The following is an 18,440-nucleotide window of genomic DNA, read 5'->3' on the forward strand; positions in this document are numbered from 1 at the left end:
TGTGTTTACAATCATGTGGGTGCCTAATCTTCCAATCTTTTCAAATTCTACAATACCCAGACCAAACTCCACTGTGCTTTGCCGAATTACACTGGCCCTCACCTTAAACTTTTCCACAAGAAATCCTGATTTTACTGACTGAATAAAAATGGATTTATGAGAAAACCCAGTCACAGTGAGAATAACAACTCTCAGGCATCAAAACTCCAGAACTCAGAGCTGCAAACATGTCAAACGCATTCAAGTTTTAGAGCAGGGGTCAATATTTAGGCTTGTTGCAACTACTCAACTGCCCTGTTGCTGTGTGAAGGCAGCCACAGATCAAATGTAAACAAACAGGTATAACTGTATTAAAAAAATTATTTACAGAAACAGGTAGAGAGCAGAATTTGACTAGGGCCAAATAAGGTAGTTTGCTGACCTCGTTCTAGAGGAAGAAGAGTGAGCACAGGTGAGGAGATTCTCTTGGTTGTCAAAGGACAATCAGAAGCCCGTTAGATCGGCCTTTTATCTTCCCTGGGTAGCTCAATGTGTTCCTTTAAGACGATATGTACCCTAGGATAGATCCTCAGCCAAGTTATCGCCATGGGGATCTGGGCTGTGACCATCTGTTATTGCTATTTTGGTCAATGAGGAAGCGATAATGAAATCTACTTCTTTGTCCTTGTTGGAGATACGGTGAGGAAAGAGTCCATTGTCTCACTCTCCTACTGTCCTCCAGACAGGCAGGAGGCTCACTCCTTAGGACGAGAGGGCACAGGAGCAAATCTTCACCCATACTTCTCTGTGCTGGGCACGGCTCTCCCATTTAATTCTTACATCAACCCTATAACGTGTAAGTACTTATCATCATACCTATTATTCAGATAGAAGAAACACATGAAGTCTTAGTCAACATTAGTCACTGATCCACTACAGAAATGGTCTAGGTGTGTTTTGGGAATAAGACACCCTCTGCCAAGAGTTCTTATTTCAATTTCAATGTGATAAATTAATGAGAATAGCTCATTACCTCCAGTTTTTATAATGACCCTTCAAAGGGTAAGTATTGTTTCACTTCAGCCATGGAAAACATGGGCTCTAGGGGTTGAGAATTTTATCCAACTTTGCTCACTTAGAAATACAGGGTCAGAATTCAAACCCAAGTCAGTCTGGCTCCATAAACTTTCGGCCCATTCTACCTTCTTTAATATCTCTGACCTAAACACATAAAGCTTAATGTGTTTCAAAAGCCCCCAAATGCTTGCTCCACGTGAAGCAAGGAATCAGGTCAGCTTCATGGGGTCCAGTATGGCCAAGGAGGGTCTCAGAGGACAAGGGGGGCAAATCAGCCCCTGTGGTTTGAGACCTGGTCCTAAGCGAAAGCCCCAGAAGCAGGCGTAGCCCCTCGTCCTTCATCACAAACCCAGGTCTCTGGCTGCGCCTCCTCCTCCAAACTGTGGAAGTGGCCTTTTATGGTGGTGATGCTTCCTTCATGCACACTGTGGTGGTGCCTAGGCAGAGGGAGGCATGTTCTTACCAGCCTGTCATATTAAAGTCCCTGTAGAGCATCTTCTTTCCAAGTTCTTTTCTCTGTACTCTCCTTGGAAACTCCAAATGTGTGAACTCATTTCCCAGCAAGTGAGGCTGCATGAATGCCTAATAGCAAAAAAGAAAAAAAAAGAAAAGAAAAGAAAGAAAGAAAACCACATACATATTTAGAGGAAAAAAATAAGACTCAAGGATGTTTTGCAAATTGAGACAGGGCATATTTCAAAAACAAGAAAATTGTCTCGTATTTTAAGGGAAGTAAATAGATTTCAGAATCTAAACAGTAATAGAAGATGAGTAAATAAAATCATGAACTTCTAAACGGATGCAACTTTTTCATTCGATGTGATTAATTGTAATCACATGTACAGCTAAAGGCATAACGGAAACAGGCTGAGCCTCTCTGAAGGCTCACTTTTTAATTTAAATCCAAGATGGTTTCCCTTTTCTGAACGGCATGCTGGTGAGACAGAGCTGAGAGAGCTCACCCGCTTCCCTCCTTGGCATTCTCTGCTCTCATCTCACACCCCAGCTCGTGGCCTCGCGTTTGAAACCCACATGTGGGTGTCCACATAAACACAATGGCCCGAGATCTCGGGCTGGGGCTGCATACATCAGACAGGAACTTTCTGTTGGACTCCTTCCAGGTTGCTCTGCAGTCATCTGATCATGTCACTGGAGCAGATGGCTTCTCCCCCTCCCCCAAGTCTCTGTTCACACTACAAAAGTCTTGAGCAAACAGCCACTTAGGGAATTGCTTTGAAACAACAAACAGTCTCATTGTCACATTCAAAATTCAAATCTTGCTATCCAAGAGATACAACGCTCACGCTCACGTATTAACTTCCCCGCTCAGAGGCCACACACCATAAGCACGCCTGCACCAGAACTTCCCCACGGCAAGCCGCCTGCCTGCGTCTGAGCAGTGTGGGGGAATGGATCGTCTTTCTTTCCTGGCAGGGAAAACAGTGGGCAGAGCAAGTCACGGCCTGGCACCGTAGGAGAGCAAGGGATCCCTGCCACAGGACAGATGGCCATGGCCTCAGTTTCCTGGGGGCAGGCATTTCCAACAGCCTCCTTCCCGGGACCCGATGCCGGCAGAGCTCCCACTGACTCTCGTGTAGGTCTGGAGGTATCACTTAGATGTTAGTCATCAAAGCTAAGTTTGTCAGGAACCCAAGGAAGCAAGCTGAGCTGTCACCAGGTTGGTCATATTTGGGCAGCCGTGGAACTCTGAGCCAGTCATTCTGGGCAGGCTTGGAGACAGGACAGGATAGGATGAGAGAGGACGGCACGACTGAGGGTGAGAAGGGGACTTGTGCTTTGCATTGGCTGTGGCCCCATAGTCCCAGGTCTCGTGGAAATTCTGGATCAAGATGAGGGGCTCTGAAGTCCCTGTGGGAGGTGAGGCTTGGGCTGCTGAGAGGTGTCAGGGAAACTTAGATATCAGGTTTTACAGAGAGATGGTCCCCTGGGAATGAAGAAAAGGAACTTAACAGGGTAGGTCAGCAGTATGGGCTTTGGGTGAGATGGACTTGGGTCTGAATCCAAGCTCTGCATTTATGAGCTGTGTAATTTTAGTAGGTTATTTAATATCTTAGGCTGTAGTTTATCTGTAAAATGAGATTATTTATTTATCTCATACCATTTTTTTCACGATAAAATGAAATGTTTATAATGCACTTATCTTGGTTGTCTCTGATCATTTAAAAAAAATGATTGTACCCATCTAATGATTGTTGAGTTCTACTACATCCTGAAATCTATACTCAGTACTTCGTTGAGTCCTCATTTCACCTTCCCAACAACCTTATGGACAAAATTGGCCATATCATTTGTGGGGTGCAGTGCAGAATGAAAATATAGAGTCTCTGTTCAAAATTAACAGTTTCAAGATGGAGATAGCAGAGCACTCAACCAAGCCCAGGGCCCTGTACAACTACACAAGTCACAGGCCTGTGTAGCCAGTTGTACCTATGAGGTAGATACTATTCTGTTTCTCCTTTATTTTGGGCCCCCCATGAAAACTAAAGAACAGAGGCATAAATAGTCAATGAACAGCAATGTCTGTTATGTGCCCTTTCTGATCTTGCCGAGTGCCGAGACTGTATCAGCATGGAGTTTCTGTCTGCCCCTCACTTAACAGTGTTGGGAGGTGGGCTTTGGGGGAGGTGCTTAGGTCATGAGGGTGGAGCCCTCCTGGATTGATTAGTGCCGCTCTAGAAAGGGCTCACGAGAATAGCTCCGTGCTCTCCTGCCCTGCCGTCTTCCGCCATGTGAGGAAGCAGCAAGAAAGCTCTCGCCAGATGCTGGCATCTTGATCTTAGACTTCCTAGACCCCAGAGCTGTCAGAAATAAATTTTTGTTCTTTATAAATTACTCAGTCGGCATTGTTATAGCAGCACAAAAGGAACTAAGATAGCGTGTGTGTGTGTGTGTGTGTGTGTGTGTGTGTGTGTGTAAATGTAGACACACACATATATTATTAACAAACAGGTTGGGATCCACAAATATGGTAATTTGACATTTGAAGAAATAGCAGAAGTAGGCCCTAGAAACTAAAAAGAATCCCCCCTCCCCCTTCTCCCCTGAAGTGGGCCATAAAACCTAGCTGACTTTTCTCTGAAAATAGGTCATAAGACCTCATTTCGGAGGGATCCTGCCCTATACCCAGAGAAAAGGAATGTCACACCAGGATGCCAAGAAGGATCTGAACAAATGAGCCCCACTCTCAAGTTTATTGCCTTGTGTCTTCCAATCAAACTTCTGCACAGCTGTCCATAAAAATAGTTTTCCCTGTTTGTTTGGGTCTCCATTTCTAAAGGCTCCCATGTTGCATAAGACTTAGACTAAATAAATTTGTCTTTCTCTCGTTAATCTGTCTTTTGTTATAGGGGCATCAGCCATGAACCCAGTGATAGGCAAGAAATCTCTTCCCCACTATGAGGCTACACGTGCAGAGCTCCATGTGCTTTGCCTCCCAACAGGAGGATGAGTGGGACCTCCGATGGTGCTTTTTTGCTGGCATACATTTGCCTGGGCAGTTATCAGATGATCTGGTGAGGTAGATGTCTGTGGCTTAGCTGGGAACACCTCAGCTGCTTTGATATCTGCGGGGGCCACCTTATTCTCCCTCTAAGGATAGGCAGGTTCAAAGGCCCTGTGTCATTTCTGACAAGTGCAACCCCTTCATACACACAGCTTTTCACGATCTCCATAAACTGCTTGCTTTCTCCCAAGATAACAACAGGGTACTGTATTTCAGCATATTTAAGATGCCATTTATTAAATGTACCATTATTTTACTACCTCTAAAAAAAAGCTGCCAATTAAAATATGTACAATACTTTCCTACCACTTCAAATTTTTATTATTCTTTTTGGAAGAGCTCCTTTAGAACTTAGACACATTATCACTATTGGGTACACTTAATAAGGGATATGTAAGTGAGGTAAATTGGCTAAAGTTTTCCAGAACTTTCACATTTAAAATCCAACTGCTCTCGTCACTTTTCAACTCTGAATCATAAACGCCCATGATTTTCCACACAGCGGTGTCCTGTGTTTCGTGAGCACTGGTGATGCAGCATTTCTTAAATAACCCATAACAGAACTACAAGCCTCAAAGCCAAGGAAGCAGAAGTTCTTAAGCCGGCTTTGCAATTATCTAGAGCCAGCTTATTTCTGACTCCCACTTTGGGAATGTGGCTAAACAAGTGTGATTCACACCTTCCCAATCCCCTCCATAAAACTGGCTGGATCTAAAAGGCTTCACTAGTGCTTCATTTTTGTCTGCAGGATTTTCTTTCAAGCTGCTGGACACCCATCTTGAAAGTTTGGTGTGACGGTGTTTAGGACACGCTGTTCTGAAATTTAGCAACTTGGCATCTGAGAAACAGCAGAAACAGGAAAGCCTCTGTCCCTTCCCCTTGCCCTTCTCCCCTGAAGCAGGTCGTAAAACCTAGGGTGATCTCTTACCTTCCCTCCCCCTCCTCCTTGAAGCAAGTCATAAGATCCTCATTCCAGAGGTACCTTCCCTAGGAAAGGAACTTCTTTATCTCTGAAGACACAGGGACACGAGAAGACTGCACAAATAGGCCTTGCTAAGTTCTCCCCAAGTTATTCCCACTAGATCATACCCCCTTCATCCAATCATATTTTTCCATGACTGCTTACTCTTCCCCAAACCTAAGCATAAAAATATGTAAATTTACCAATTTCTTTTGGTCTTCAACTTCACACAGAGGCTCCCATGTCACATAAAACTTATATTAAATAAATCTGTATGCTTTTCTCTTGTTAATCTGCCTTTTGTTATGGGAGACCTCGTGATGGGTGAGGAGAAGAAATCTTTTCTACCCTTTCTTTCAAGTGCCTGCTCTTCTGACGTTTGCATATGCCCAGATGACACGTCATGCCTGCCACCTGGCTGACAGACACAATCGATTGTAAAATAGTCCAACTTCAGATATGTTAAAAAGTAAAATGAAAAGTATCTCAGATCTGAAGAAATATTGCAATATTCACCACTCACTGACACTGATGTCACACCCTCAGGTTCCTCTCTCTTTAGGGTGACTCTTCTTCCCCTCTTGCTCACTGCCACAGCACGTGTGGTATGATTCATTTTCTGTCACAACAGGCCCACCACAGCATTTATGAGTCTTCCCTGTGGTACGTACCTGTGACATAATTTTACCACTTTCTCTCTTTTAAAAAATCATCCACACCCTAACTGTTAGTCTCCCTGTTACCAGCACTTTCAGTCCTCCCTGCTTTTGCACCTGTCAGACCCTATGGAGTTAACGTGTTAAAGTAATTCATCTCAAGCACTAAGGGCAAGCAGAGCAAACATATGGTCACTTAATGACAAATGAGATGCTAAAATACACAGGGTACACACAATTCATAAAAATTACCTGTTGGTTTTCAGAGGAATACATTTCTGCGTGTCAGTCTACATCTTTGTGCAACCACCATGAAAGTCTACATAGATGGTCTTATATGCACACATTTACGTATGTGTGCATATAATGTATGTACAGTTGGCAAAATATTAATATCAAACTGTTATCTGATGTTTTCTTTTCTAACTTATCCATAATCATGAATATTTCTATCACTGGACATGGATTACTTTCATTTTAAAGAAAATTCTGAATATTATTAGTTTTTTGAGAACCCAGTGTTTAAACTAGGTTTTAAAAAATTGTCGAGAAGAGTGTCACTGCTCCTTGTCCTAATGATTTTCGGGAAAGCTAAAGTCGCCAAGAGCAGTCAACCAGGGCAAGGGCCAGATTCCAATGCAGGGGCTGCGGAAGCCCATGGATTCCCAACAGGCCAGCACAGAGACATTTTGTTGGCAGAAGCAGAGTGTCCAAACAACTTGGGAATTTGGAAACTTCTTAGGGCCTGCCCAGCACTCAGTGACATGACTGGCTAGAATTTCTTCACTGGAATTGGCATGTCCCTCCAGAAGGATCGCTCAAGTCAGCATTCTGGAGTCTTGAGTACTCAACGTGATTTTACTTCAAATTCACTACAAGCCACAAACCCAAAGTGTGAAGTCTGTAAAATGTTGGGGCAGAAATTTGTGAGGTTGCTTTCAGCAATAAAATGTAATGATTTCCTGACTCTAAACCGTAAGACTCATGAACAATTTTGGCATGGTTTACTCCACTGTCCATACCTGGGCAGTTCATAAATACACATACAGGAATACTGCCCCTTCCCGAGGCACGTTTCATAGGGATTCTGGTCTATTAAAAATGTGGACCAAATCCAAGACGGGATTCAAGCACACATTAAGATTCCATGTCCACCTGCAAAATAAAAATTTTGGACACTCTCCTAAACGTTCCTTATTTATCTGATATGCTGGATATATTTTCAGATTTTCTCTTTGGTGATGTTATTTGGATTTATACATGTTAGAAACATCTGCATAGTGACACATGTTAGTAATATGAGCCACTGGGTATATGCAAATTCCAGCTACACTTAAATATGTTCATTATTTTAAAAACCTTACCAATACTCTAGTAGTGCCCAACATAGCGCCCAACATAGCACCCAACAGAGTAAAGGCTCTAAGCAAGTATTTGTTGGAAGAATGAACACAGAACATTCTGACTTGCTTTACACAGTTACATTTTAGTGATTATTTAAACTTTACAAAATAATACAGCATAGCTTTCAATCTTTTGAAAAAGTTAAAACTAAGGCCCATGGTATATAAAAACAATCTTGAGCACATATATTTTGGATTTGGCTAAATTTTTATAATTTAATAGCTATATGCCCATAAAACCACATGTATGTGAGTGGTGCAGCTATACCATTTGAAACCCCATGACGATATTTTACAATCCTAAGAATATCTAAATAGTAATGCTATGTCTCTTCTTTACTTAAGAAGCACACAGATTAGAAACCTAGAAATTGGCATTTTATACAAAAGTGCAATTTAAAGTGTACAGCTTTCCCTGTGTATAAAAAAAAACAAAAACCTTTTCTTGTACCTCCATCTTTATCCTAAATTTTGAAGATTTCCCTCAAGGAAGCATAATAGAATGCTAGAATGCTCCTAACTGCAATGGTAGATGAGAAGGATGTGTGCCACAAATACCTCCTGGGAGGAGGAAAGCTCGATAACTATGGCCCTAGCAAAACCAAGGGCAGGTCATCAAGACTTGCAAGGACTCTGGAGAGCACAGGTTTGCTAAAAAAGAGGTGGGACACAGCCTTGTCACTTACTGTCCTGGGCAGCTAAAGAGAAGAAACTCATAAACAAGGTTGCCTCTGGCCAGGGACAATAAGGACATCTTCACCTGGGAAAGGATGCTGGAATTACTGACTGCGTCAGGCCAGACCCCAGAGCTGGGTGGGGCATTGGATGCCCAGGTTCTCCTCTCTGGTCCTGGGCAGAAACCAGGTCCAAAGGAAGGGGAGGGAGAGGAACGCTCCACTGTGAAGGAATACGACAATCCCATCCCAGTGAGAGTCTCTGAGTACCCAGAGGGACTGAGCCATAATAGGAAGGGACAAGCCTGAAAAAAGAGACACTTTCTGGAACCTTCCAGTAAGACTCTCACTAGAGCAGAGGGAGGCCAGAGGTCTAGAGTAGGTGGTAACCTGAACCCAGGGCTGTGTCACTCCAGAGTACATGCTCCAAGCTCTACCCTCAGGGCTGGGGGAGAGCTTTGGGCACCTCAGCAAGGTGGGAAGAAAAGGGAACTCAGACCCCAGGGAGGGAAATTAGACCTGGTTATGGGAGGAGACAGAGGAGACCAGAGCTCCAGCTGAGGGCTGAGCGCCAGGCTTCCAGCGGACATGCAGACGGTGGGTCTTGAGGTTACTAAAAATTGCCTGCTAGAGCACAAAAAATGCTTCCTCATTTTCTTCCTCCTTTTAATAAAATTTCCTTCTGCTGCTTTGTGGTCAGCTGGCCAGTGAGTGGTGTCAGCCAATGAGGAGACTGTCCCACGTGCTGGCATCCAGATGCAACTCTTACTAACATCTGAGCTCCTGTAGACGCCAAGCACCAGGGACCAGGGACTCAAAGAATGCAAAAAGAGGCCTCTCTGCTCAGAGCTCATACATGAGCTGGGGAGAATAAGGAAGGCTTCCAGGCAGAAGTGGCGATAACTCTGGGCTAAGGGACAGAGCGGACCCCTCGCTGAAGGGGACCAGAGAGAATCTGCAAAGGAGCTTAAGACTTGGTCAGGCAAGGGCTCTGGGGCAGGTGTGGGAAGCAGCATGGTGCCTGGAGTGCTCGGCAGGTGCTCCAAGGAGACAGCAGGGTGGGGCAGAGAGGTGCAGGGTGGCTTCCCACAGGGCACTAAGGAGAGGTCCTTCTGCAATGGGCTTCTCCTGCAGTTCAACAGACCAGCCTGAGCAAGAGTGAGACCCCATCTCCGCCAAAAATAGAAAAATTAGCCTGGCGTGGTGGCATGCGCCTGTAGCCCCAGACACTCGGGAGGCTGAGGCTGGAGGATCGTTTGAGCCCAGGAGTTTGAGGTTGCAGTGAGCTATGATGGTGCTACTACACTCTACCTAGTACCCAGGGTGACAGGGTAAGACTCTGTCTCCAAAAATAAATAAATAAATAAATAAAGAAAGAAAGAGGATACACACTGTTAAATAAATCAAAAGTACATTTAAAAAAAACCCTTTTCAATGAAGTATAACATAAATGGTAAAGTATTCATATTATATGTGCATAGGCTGCTAAATTTTCAAAAATCGAACACCCTCGTGTAGCTGGCACCCAGATCAAGAAACAGAAGATCACCAGCACCCTGAACCCTCCATCAGGACCCATCCAATCACTGCTGGACCCCAGAGGGAGTGTTATTCTAACTTCTAGATTGGCTTCACTTGGAATCCTACAGGATGTCCTCTTTGCCGGGCGTTAAGTCTCTGACATTCATCCACGCTGTGTGTAGTTACAACTTGTTCATTCTCGGTGCTGTTCAGTAGTCCATCCTGTGACTATTCCACAATTTATGTACCCATTCTACTCTCCATGGGCATTTGGAGTTTCCCATTAGGGCTATTACGAACAGTGCTGCTATGCACATTCTAGTCTTCTGGTGCACATTTCTGTTAGGTACATACCGAGGAGTAAAACTGCCGGGCCACAGCATGTTCAGCTTTAGGAGTGACTGCCAAACCCTTTTTCAAAGGACTTGTTCCAATTTCCACTCCCATCAGCAGAATATGGAAGTAAAAATATTCATGTGTTAAATGAGATGGCAGATTCCATGACAGGAAATATTTTTGAAAAGTCCTCTAACTAAAACTTTTAGATTAATTTTTAAAATGTTCAGACCTCTCAGCATTTGAAAGGAAGTTATCAAATTGAGGATTTTGAGTGTCTCATACAAGTCTTTTTCTTTTCTTTTCTTTTTTTTTTAATTGAGTAATCTCTCCTCTTTCTTGCCCTTAGGGGGGGGAAATCTCGTCAGATTATATGAGAGGAAGATTGGAAGCCTTACAATTCAAGATGATTTATCATGATAGAAAGTCTAAGGTCAAGAATGAAATGAAATTAATAATGTCAGCCAAGCCACTGGTGATCTTAGCTAATGGTCAAATGAGACGGCTCCTCCAGAGCCAAGCCTAGCTGCCTGATTTACAGCGCAGAAATAGAATATTTTCGTTTGGGTTTTAAAAAAATGAAGGAAAAATGTGAAATGGCTGAGATCCAAATATGTATGGGTTGGATTCTTTCATAAAGAATTCTTGGTCTTAATTTGTTCTCACAAATCTCTAAGTAATAAGGACCAAGCTTGTATACATAAGCTATTACAGAATTGAATATTGATAAAATTCTGCCTGGTTTATGTGGATTTCAAGAAAGGTTTGCATTTAAGTTTCTACGTGATCACTAGAACCCATAGTGAATATGGAAAAATGTCACAATAGCTTTTTAGTCTGCTGTTCTATAATTAGAAAATTTGAAACTCATATGCAGCTTTATAAAAGGGGGTTAAATGGGGAAGGAGGTGGATTGCAGTGGGTTTTTCCATGACTCAGACATCCTCCCAAGGAGCAAAGCAGAGAGATGGTGAAGTTGCCTCTTTGTGACTGAAGCCAGGCTCGCTGGCTTTAACCACGTGCTCAAGGTTAAGTGGGATGCTGAAGTGGTGCGCCCGTCATTTGTACCCACTAGCACACTTGAACCTCCCAATTATAGACTCCTGTCTTCAAAGCAGGTTCAGGCTTAAGGAATACTTTTCTGGAGAGAACTCTTGAGCGTGAAAGCCCAGAGAGCCAAGAGGCACAACGCTATTCACTTGAAACCTTTCCAAGCCCAGAGCACCAAGGAAACGGCAGACAAACAGAACCAGGCTCGGCGTGGAGAGCTGGGGGTAGTTCCAAGGACGCCACAAGAAATCCCCTCATATACTGTTGTACTTGTGTGTATCAAATGTGTATTTGAAACCGACTTTCATCTATTCTGTACATTGCCCTTGATGAAAAACAGCTGCAGACCTGGATTATTCTGCAAGGACAGAAGTGCATTATTTGAGGGTTTGACGATACCAGCACATCTTAATGTAATCACACCGGGGTTTATAAATATGTCTAGACAGAATGGAGGGAAAGCCATCACTCTCACACCTCAGGGCTATAGAGGTGCCCTGAGGGAAATCCACTTCTGGCTGTCACCTGAAGCAAAGGTGGGGGTGATTTCCTGGAGGCCACAGCATCAGAGCAATAAACTCTGCTGAGAAATACCCACAGATCAGACCCCCTCCCCTGCTTTCTGAGCCCTGACTCCACCAAAAACATTCTGTCTATCTTGGTGGGCCCTCTTAAATATTTTATTTCAATCACCCTGGAAACATGTAAAGAAAAGCCGTGCAACAGAAGAGCCAGGCGTATTCACGACTGTGGGGTCATCAGCTCTCCCTGGCTGCAGGGGCAGGAGCGCACGGCCCCATCCCTTCATCACACACCTGCCACATTCCATGTGAACAAGTCAAACCCTCAAGCCCGCTTGATTAATCACCCTGCCTGAGGATTTATGAAACAAAGTTCACATTACCCAGAGAGCTGCGCGCAGGGCCCTCTGAGGTCAGGATGCAAGACCAAATAAAATTAACGTGCCTGCCACATCCATCATCTTGTAATCTGCTTCCAGTTCTATAATCCCCGAGCGTCCGGACTGTGCATACCAAGAACATTAAGAACATTCCTCTTCAACGAGGATCAAAATGGTTCATGTACAAAGGGCTCTGACCATCTTCCCCACCCCCAAGAAAATCAGTAACCATTTCTGCAAGTCAAAGAGCCCGGGGAGTGCAGACATCTGCTCAGAGCAAGTGGCTAGGGACCTAGACGTTTTCACAATGCTATCATAAATGTTTCTTCACACACCACAAACATAAAATTTGACTTGACCTAAGAATGAGGAATACACTGTTAATTTTCTAGCAATGCATTAACTAGTTCAGATCATATAAAGGAAAAAGATACTACAACTATCATTGTACTGCACTGTTTCACAATTATTCAAGGGAACAAATGTTACCCCCCCCAAAAAAAATGGATCGGCAGGATTAGACGAGTTTAAAATTATAAACTAGTATGCTGTATTTGATGTTACCATGGGATTACTTTTCATTTTGATTTCTGAACATGTTATAAATACCTCAAGGGAAGTAGCACTACTCATCTCATCAGGAGAAAAGGCAATTCAGAGATGTTGTGTGAGGGCCTTGAGGCCACACAGCTCAGGACTGGGCTGAGCTGAGAGAAATCCACATCGCACTCCTCTTTGCCTCTCACAGTTGATACTATTTTCAATATTTTACACCATAAACCTCTAATTCTCTAAAATATATTGCCATAAAGTTTTCACCACATGATTATTTTATGTTATAAGTATTCTAATTCTCTCAAGTACTTTGCCACAAAGATTCACATCATAGATCATGTGAATATTATTACTGGATCTGTTCGTTTCCAAGCAACATTCCTACTCTTGATGGAATAAGAAGTTGGACAACCAGGGTATTTTATGTTCTGATCATTTACAGTCCTAACATCTGGGGAGAAAATTTTTTAGTTATAAAGTAGAGTAACATATCTGATTTCAGAGTAAGGATTAAAAAGCATATTAACAGTGTTCTCATCTTTTAAAAATTCAGATATTGGCCAGATGCAGTGGCTCATACCTATAATCCCAGCACTTTGGGAGGCTGAGGTCAGAGGATAGCTTGAGCTCAGGAGTTCGAGACCAACCTGAGCAACCTAGCGAGATCCCCGTCTCTACATGAAATTTAAAAAAATTAGCCAGGTGTGGTGGTGAACACCTTAGTCCCAGCTACTCTGGAGGCTGAGGCAGAAGGATTGCTTAAGCCCAGGAGTTTGAGGTTGCAGTGAGCTATAACGATGCCACTGTACTCTACCTGGGGTGACAGAGTGAGACTCTTGTCTCAAAAAAAAAAAAAAAAAAAAAAACCAAAACCAAAACCAGATATTAGGCTTAGTTCTATGGCCTAATAGTGTCCACACTGATTGTTCAAGATTGAAACCAAAATATACATTAATCTTAGCAATGTTAGAAGTGGCTCTTACATAAAAACAAGAAAAAAAATTACTGTGGTCTGCAGGCTAGTAGAATTTTGCTATAGACTGAATGTATCTTCCCCAAATTCATATGTGGAAGTCAAATCCCCAGGTGATGGTATTAGAAGAGGCCTTTGGGAGGTGACTAGGCCATGAGGGGTGGAGTCCTCATGAAGGGATTAGTGCTCTTACAAAGGAGGCTCCCAAGAGCATCCTTGTCCCCTCCTCCTGCCACGCGAGGGTGCAAAGAAAAGACAGCCATCTATGAATCAGGAAGTGGGCCCTCACCAGACACTGAATCTGCTGGTATCTTGATCATGAACTTCCCAGTCTCCAGATCTTGAGAAATACATTTCTGTTGTTTATAAGCCACCCAGTTTATGGTGTTTTGTTATGGCAGCCCAAACAGACTAAGACAGATTTGAAATGGCAAGACGGATTCCGCAAACAATAGCTAAATGAGTACTGTGTGCCACAAAAGAATTCTGCATATATTATTTCATTTAATTCTTACACAGCCCACTGAGGTTTTCTATCCCCATTACTGATGATGAAGCTGGGAATCAATGAAGTGGAAAGAACACACACAGTTCTGTGACAAAGCTGAGATCTGAAGCCACATGCTTCTTATTCCAACCATCCCAAAATATACCACTGATATTCAGACATCTGAAAAATTTCAGCGTTCCTACCCCTCCTTAAAAATTAATGTCCCATGTTCACTCTTGTAACATGAACGTCTGAGATTATTTCAAAACAAAAAGTACAAAATGTTAACCTATTATTACTCACTTGCCTCAAGTAGGAAAAGAGAAACCAGAGCAAACAGGACATGGGCTTCACTGAGGGGCAGGAGATGATGAAGATGGGGTAGAGTGGAGGTGGGGAGGCCTCCTGCCCTGCTGTGATACGTTTGGGGGGAGGGCAGAGGGGACAGGACTGTTTGGTAAGGATCCAGAGGTTAGTATGAATAGAGTTTTGTTCTTTCATTCAGTAAACAAATCCTGATTCCCTGTCTCCTCTGTGCCAGCTGCTGGGTTGGGTGCTGGCAACACGAGGAGACTAAGGTACGTGGCCTGCCCTCCAGAACTCAGACTGGAGAGGGAGGCAGATCTGAACAAACAACACAATGTGCTGAGAGCTGCACTGCAGGAATCTAGACATTGCTGTACAAACACTGGGGACCGACTCCCTGGGAGGAGGGAGGATTAGGGGACACGTGCTGGGGTCTCAAAGGACAACGAGGAGTCTTCCTGGCAGTGAACAGAGGAAAGACCGTATAGGTAGAGCATATTTGGCCAAAGGCAGGGAGGTTGGTGATTAGAGAGATCATGAGGTGTCCTGGAAACGGAAGACAGTTCTCTGTGGCTGCAGCACGGGGTGCATGGTGGCAGTGGCAGTGGCAACAGTGAGATGGTGCTGGGAGAGGTGGGCAGGGACCAGAATTCCAGGTCTGCCAAGAAGTGCGGCCTGCATTCCGTACATTGTGTGGAACCATAGGCTCGTAGGCAGGGGAATGACAAGGTCTGTGATAAGATCACTTGGCCTTACGGAAGATAGATTGGAAAAAGCCAGACAGGTGGCAGAGAGGCCAGCTGTTATGAACTCTACTTGGAAGGACCCTTGCAGCTCAAAGGCCCTTTATCTAGTCTAGCTCTCTATTTCACAAGTATAAAGTGAGGTCTGGAAGGTTAAAAGACTTGCACAGAGCTGCCCAGCTGGTGAGTGACAGAGCTGGAACCACAATGAAGATGTCCTGTTGGCTGCTGCAAGATCATTTCCATCTGCCTAGGCTGCCAAAGAAAATGAAGAGGTCTAAAGCCTGGACTCCCTAGTAGTGCCTTCTACTTTATGAGCTTGAAGCCAACACCATAAAGGTTAGAAAACAATAGTAGGTAAAAGAACAAAGCACTGTTTTTACAATGGTTTTGGACTCCTGCCGCCTTATATAACAGATAACTAGTAAAAGTGGCACAGTTTATAGAATAAAACAAATAAAAACACAGACAAGGGGAGCGAGGGAAAGTACACAGCTGCTTTCTTAATCAACCAAAGTCATCAAATCCTGACCATTCACACACCTTGAAATTTGGAGATTCTTTCCTGAGAGCAGATGGTCATGACTTAAGCTATGTTTTCTAAAAAGAAATCCAGTTGCTGAGAAAATATTTCATCCACAGACTAACCACTATCCTCAAGGTTAGTCCCCAGAGACATCCACCCCAAAGTAAGCTGGGATGATTATCAAAGTCACATTTAACTGAGATTCTAACCCCAACCCCCTCCTCCTGGAATGTGAGGACAGGGAAGTGAGTCTAATCTGTTTCCCAGAAACCTGAGATTTTTGAGTGAAGCAAAGCCACCTATAGCCCTCTCATAATTTCATTCCAAAGAGGGTGGTCTACATAGAGATTTATTTCCAGGACAGAAAGAGATTTTATGACACCTGCATCTTTCCCAAAGGGCCCTTCAGACTTCATCTGAGCAGGGAGGGGTGATGTGTCAGCGGAGAGCTCAGAGCTGCCGTGTCTGCCCAGGTTCCTCTTCACAGTGGGATTCAGACCAAGCCCCTGTTTGGGTTAGAGTGAGTAGCAGGCCAAGGAAGAAGGTATCTGTGTTCTTCAAAACTGCATTTCACATTGTACATAACAAACCACTTAAAAAAAAAAAAACAAAAAAACAAAGCACACCGTGTCTTCAATTGGACACAGATGGGAGAGAATCAGCCACAATAATAAATTCACGGAGGTGGAGTGTGTCGTCACACACAGAGCCCGGATGTGTGATCCAGAAGGTGTGTGGGGGAGAGTTAATACCATATGGCGTTTGACTGCGGTGGGCCTGCTCCCATGTCAGTAGCAACGTGTTCCTCCAGAACAGCTCTGATGCCGTCCCCAATGCCACTGCACTCTGCCAAGCCCAGAAGACTCTTACCAGGTACTGAAGTCGCTGGCGTTCTGTCTCGGGGGTGAATTCCGAAGACATGGGGATGATTTCTCCATTTCTGATGATTATGGCCCTGAAATAGGGAAAATGCATTGTCAGCAGCCAGTCTCATAAATACTCTGATTCTGTGACAACCATAGCTTGGTTCAGACCACACACAAAATGCCAGAAGATGCTGTCTTCTCTCACCTGCACGGCAGAGTTCGCTGTTCCCAACTCCCCACATGGGAGACGTCTCTATATTAAGTGCATTGCATTCTAGTTAGCTTCTGTTTACTTTTTCTGCTAGCTGGAAACATGCCTTGACACTCCAGCACCAAGCATACTACTTGGCATGTAACAAACGCTCAGTGAATAAATGGATGGATGAATGAATGATGTAACAGAGGCTCACTCTAGTCTTGAGTTACCCAACAGAACCTTCTGTGATCATGGCAGTGTTTTTATCTGTGCAGTCCAACAGGGCAGTCACTAGCCACAGGTGGGTATTGAGGACTTAAATTGTGGTCAGTGCAGCTGAGGAACTAAATTTTTAATTTAACTTAATTTTAAAATGTAAAGTTTAAGCAGTCACATGTGGCTAGTATTTAATGTATTAGTGCAACACCAGATCACTGTTACTCGAACAATCTGTGAGTCCACAGCATTGGACTCACCTGGGAGCTTGTGAGAAATGCACAATCTCAGGTTCCACCCCAGACTTACTGTATCAGAATCTACATTGCAAGAAGCTTCCCAGGTGACTCACAAGCACATTAAAATCTGAGTATGTCTGGCCTAGACGCTTAAGCTTGAAGGCTAATATCCTAGATCCAAGAAAAGCCACTCTCATCTCATCTGAAGGCTCAGGAAATTTACACAACTCCAAAAAATGTGGCGAAGAGCTATCGCCAACTCAAGGACTTTTGAGAGAACAGAGCTCCCGAAGCAGAGTGCAAAGGACAGGCTTCAGGATCGATAACCGTGGAGGCAACCTTTCCCGGGCCTATTCCCAGTGGTGTTTCCTATTCTCAGACCTCCGATTCCGAAGTGGTTCCTGACAGCCACTTTCCAGCAATCGATCGGTTGTGGCAGAATGTTGCCATTTCTACAACAAATGAAAGTGGCTTGGGGAATTGCATTCTGTATGAACCCAACAGCTCCATGGCACCAGGGAGCCACAGGCCCAACACGCTTCTCAGTGAAGACCCACCGACATGGGAAATGCCTTCAGTGGACGCAGCTCTGGGCGGATGCCTCACTGATACCAGGGGAGGCTGCATTCTTTGTGCCAAGAGCCCCTGGGCACTCCTCCCTCCAACTGTAGAGGCAGCCCCTGACTTGGAAACAATCCCTGTAGATGGCTACAGCTGTCATGACCTGACCCCAACCCTTCGCCACCTGTGTCCCAGTTGTTGCTGTCATAGAAACTGATGGCGTGAGAGTGAGGGGTGCTGATGAGGAAGAAGATGACAACAAAAATATCAGGGGCTTAGGGAATTTATGGCTCTAGGAGGAAATAAACAGTGGAAGTTATGAGAAAATGGAAAAGTTTAGGGGAGTCAACTTTGAGAAGATGCCTCATGTTGCAATAGTCCTTACCACTTCTTTTATTATGCTGCCTAAAATATGACGAATTAAAGAGTTCTTCTTATAAACTCAGAGCTACTTGTAAAATGCAATCACCTCTGCCCCTCCACCCCACCCCAAGGCCAAATCAATGGGGCCAGGTGTGGTGGCTCACACCTGTAATCCCAGCACTTTGGGAGGCTGAGGCAGGAGGATTACTTGAGGTCAGGAGTTCGAGACTAGCCTGGACAACACAGTGAGACAACCCCCTCAAAAACAACAACAAAAAATTAAAAAATTAGAACACGCCTGTAGTTCTAACGACTTGGGAGGCTG

The 18,440-nt window shown here is 44.1% G+C and overlaps 1 protein-coding gene across 1 annotated transcript in view; it reads right to left on the reverse strand.

Annotated features, from left to right (window-relative positions):
• The window catches only part of PPM1H (protein phosphatase, Mg2+/Mn2+ dependent 1H), a 235,427-nt gene that overhangs the window by 54,845 nt on the left and 162,142 nt on the right, over positions 1-18,440 (reverse strand). The window contains exons 5-6 of the mRNA XM_069490674.1: positions 16,545-16,629; positions 1,520-1,638 (exon numbers count right to left, since the gene is read on the reverse strand). Coding sequence (XP_069346775.1) covers positions 1,520-1,638; positions 16,545-16,629 — 204 coding nt within the window. The remainder of the gene's footprint in view (positions 1-1,519; positions 1,639-16,544; positions 16,630-18,440) is intronic.

This window comes from Eulemur rufifrons, chromosome 16, assembly GCF_041146395.1.
Source record: "Eulemur rufifrons isolate Redbay chromosome 16, OSU_ERuf_1, whole genome shotgun sequence".
NCBI lineage: Eukaryota > Metazoa > Chordata > Mammalia > Primates > Lemuridae > Eulemur > Eulemur rufifrons.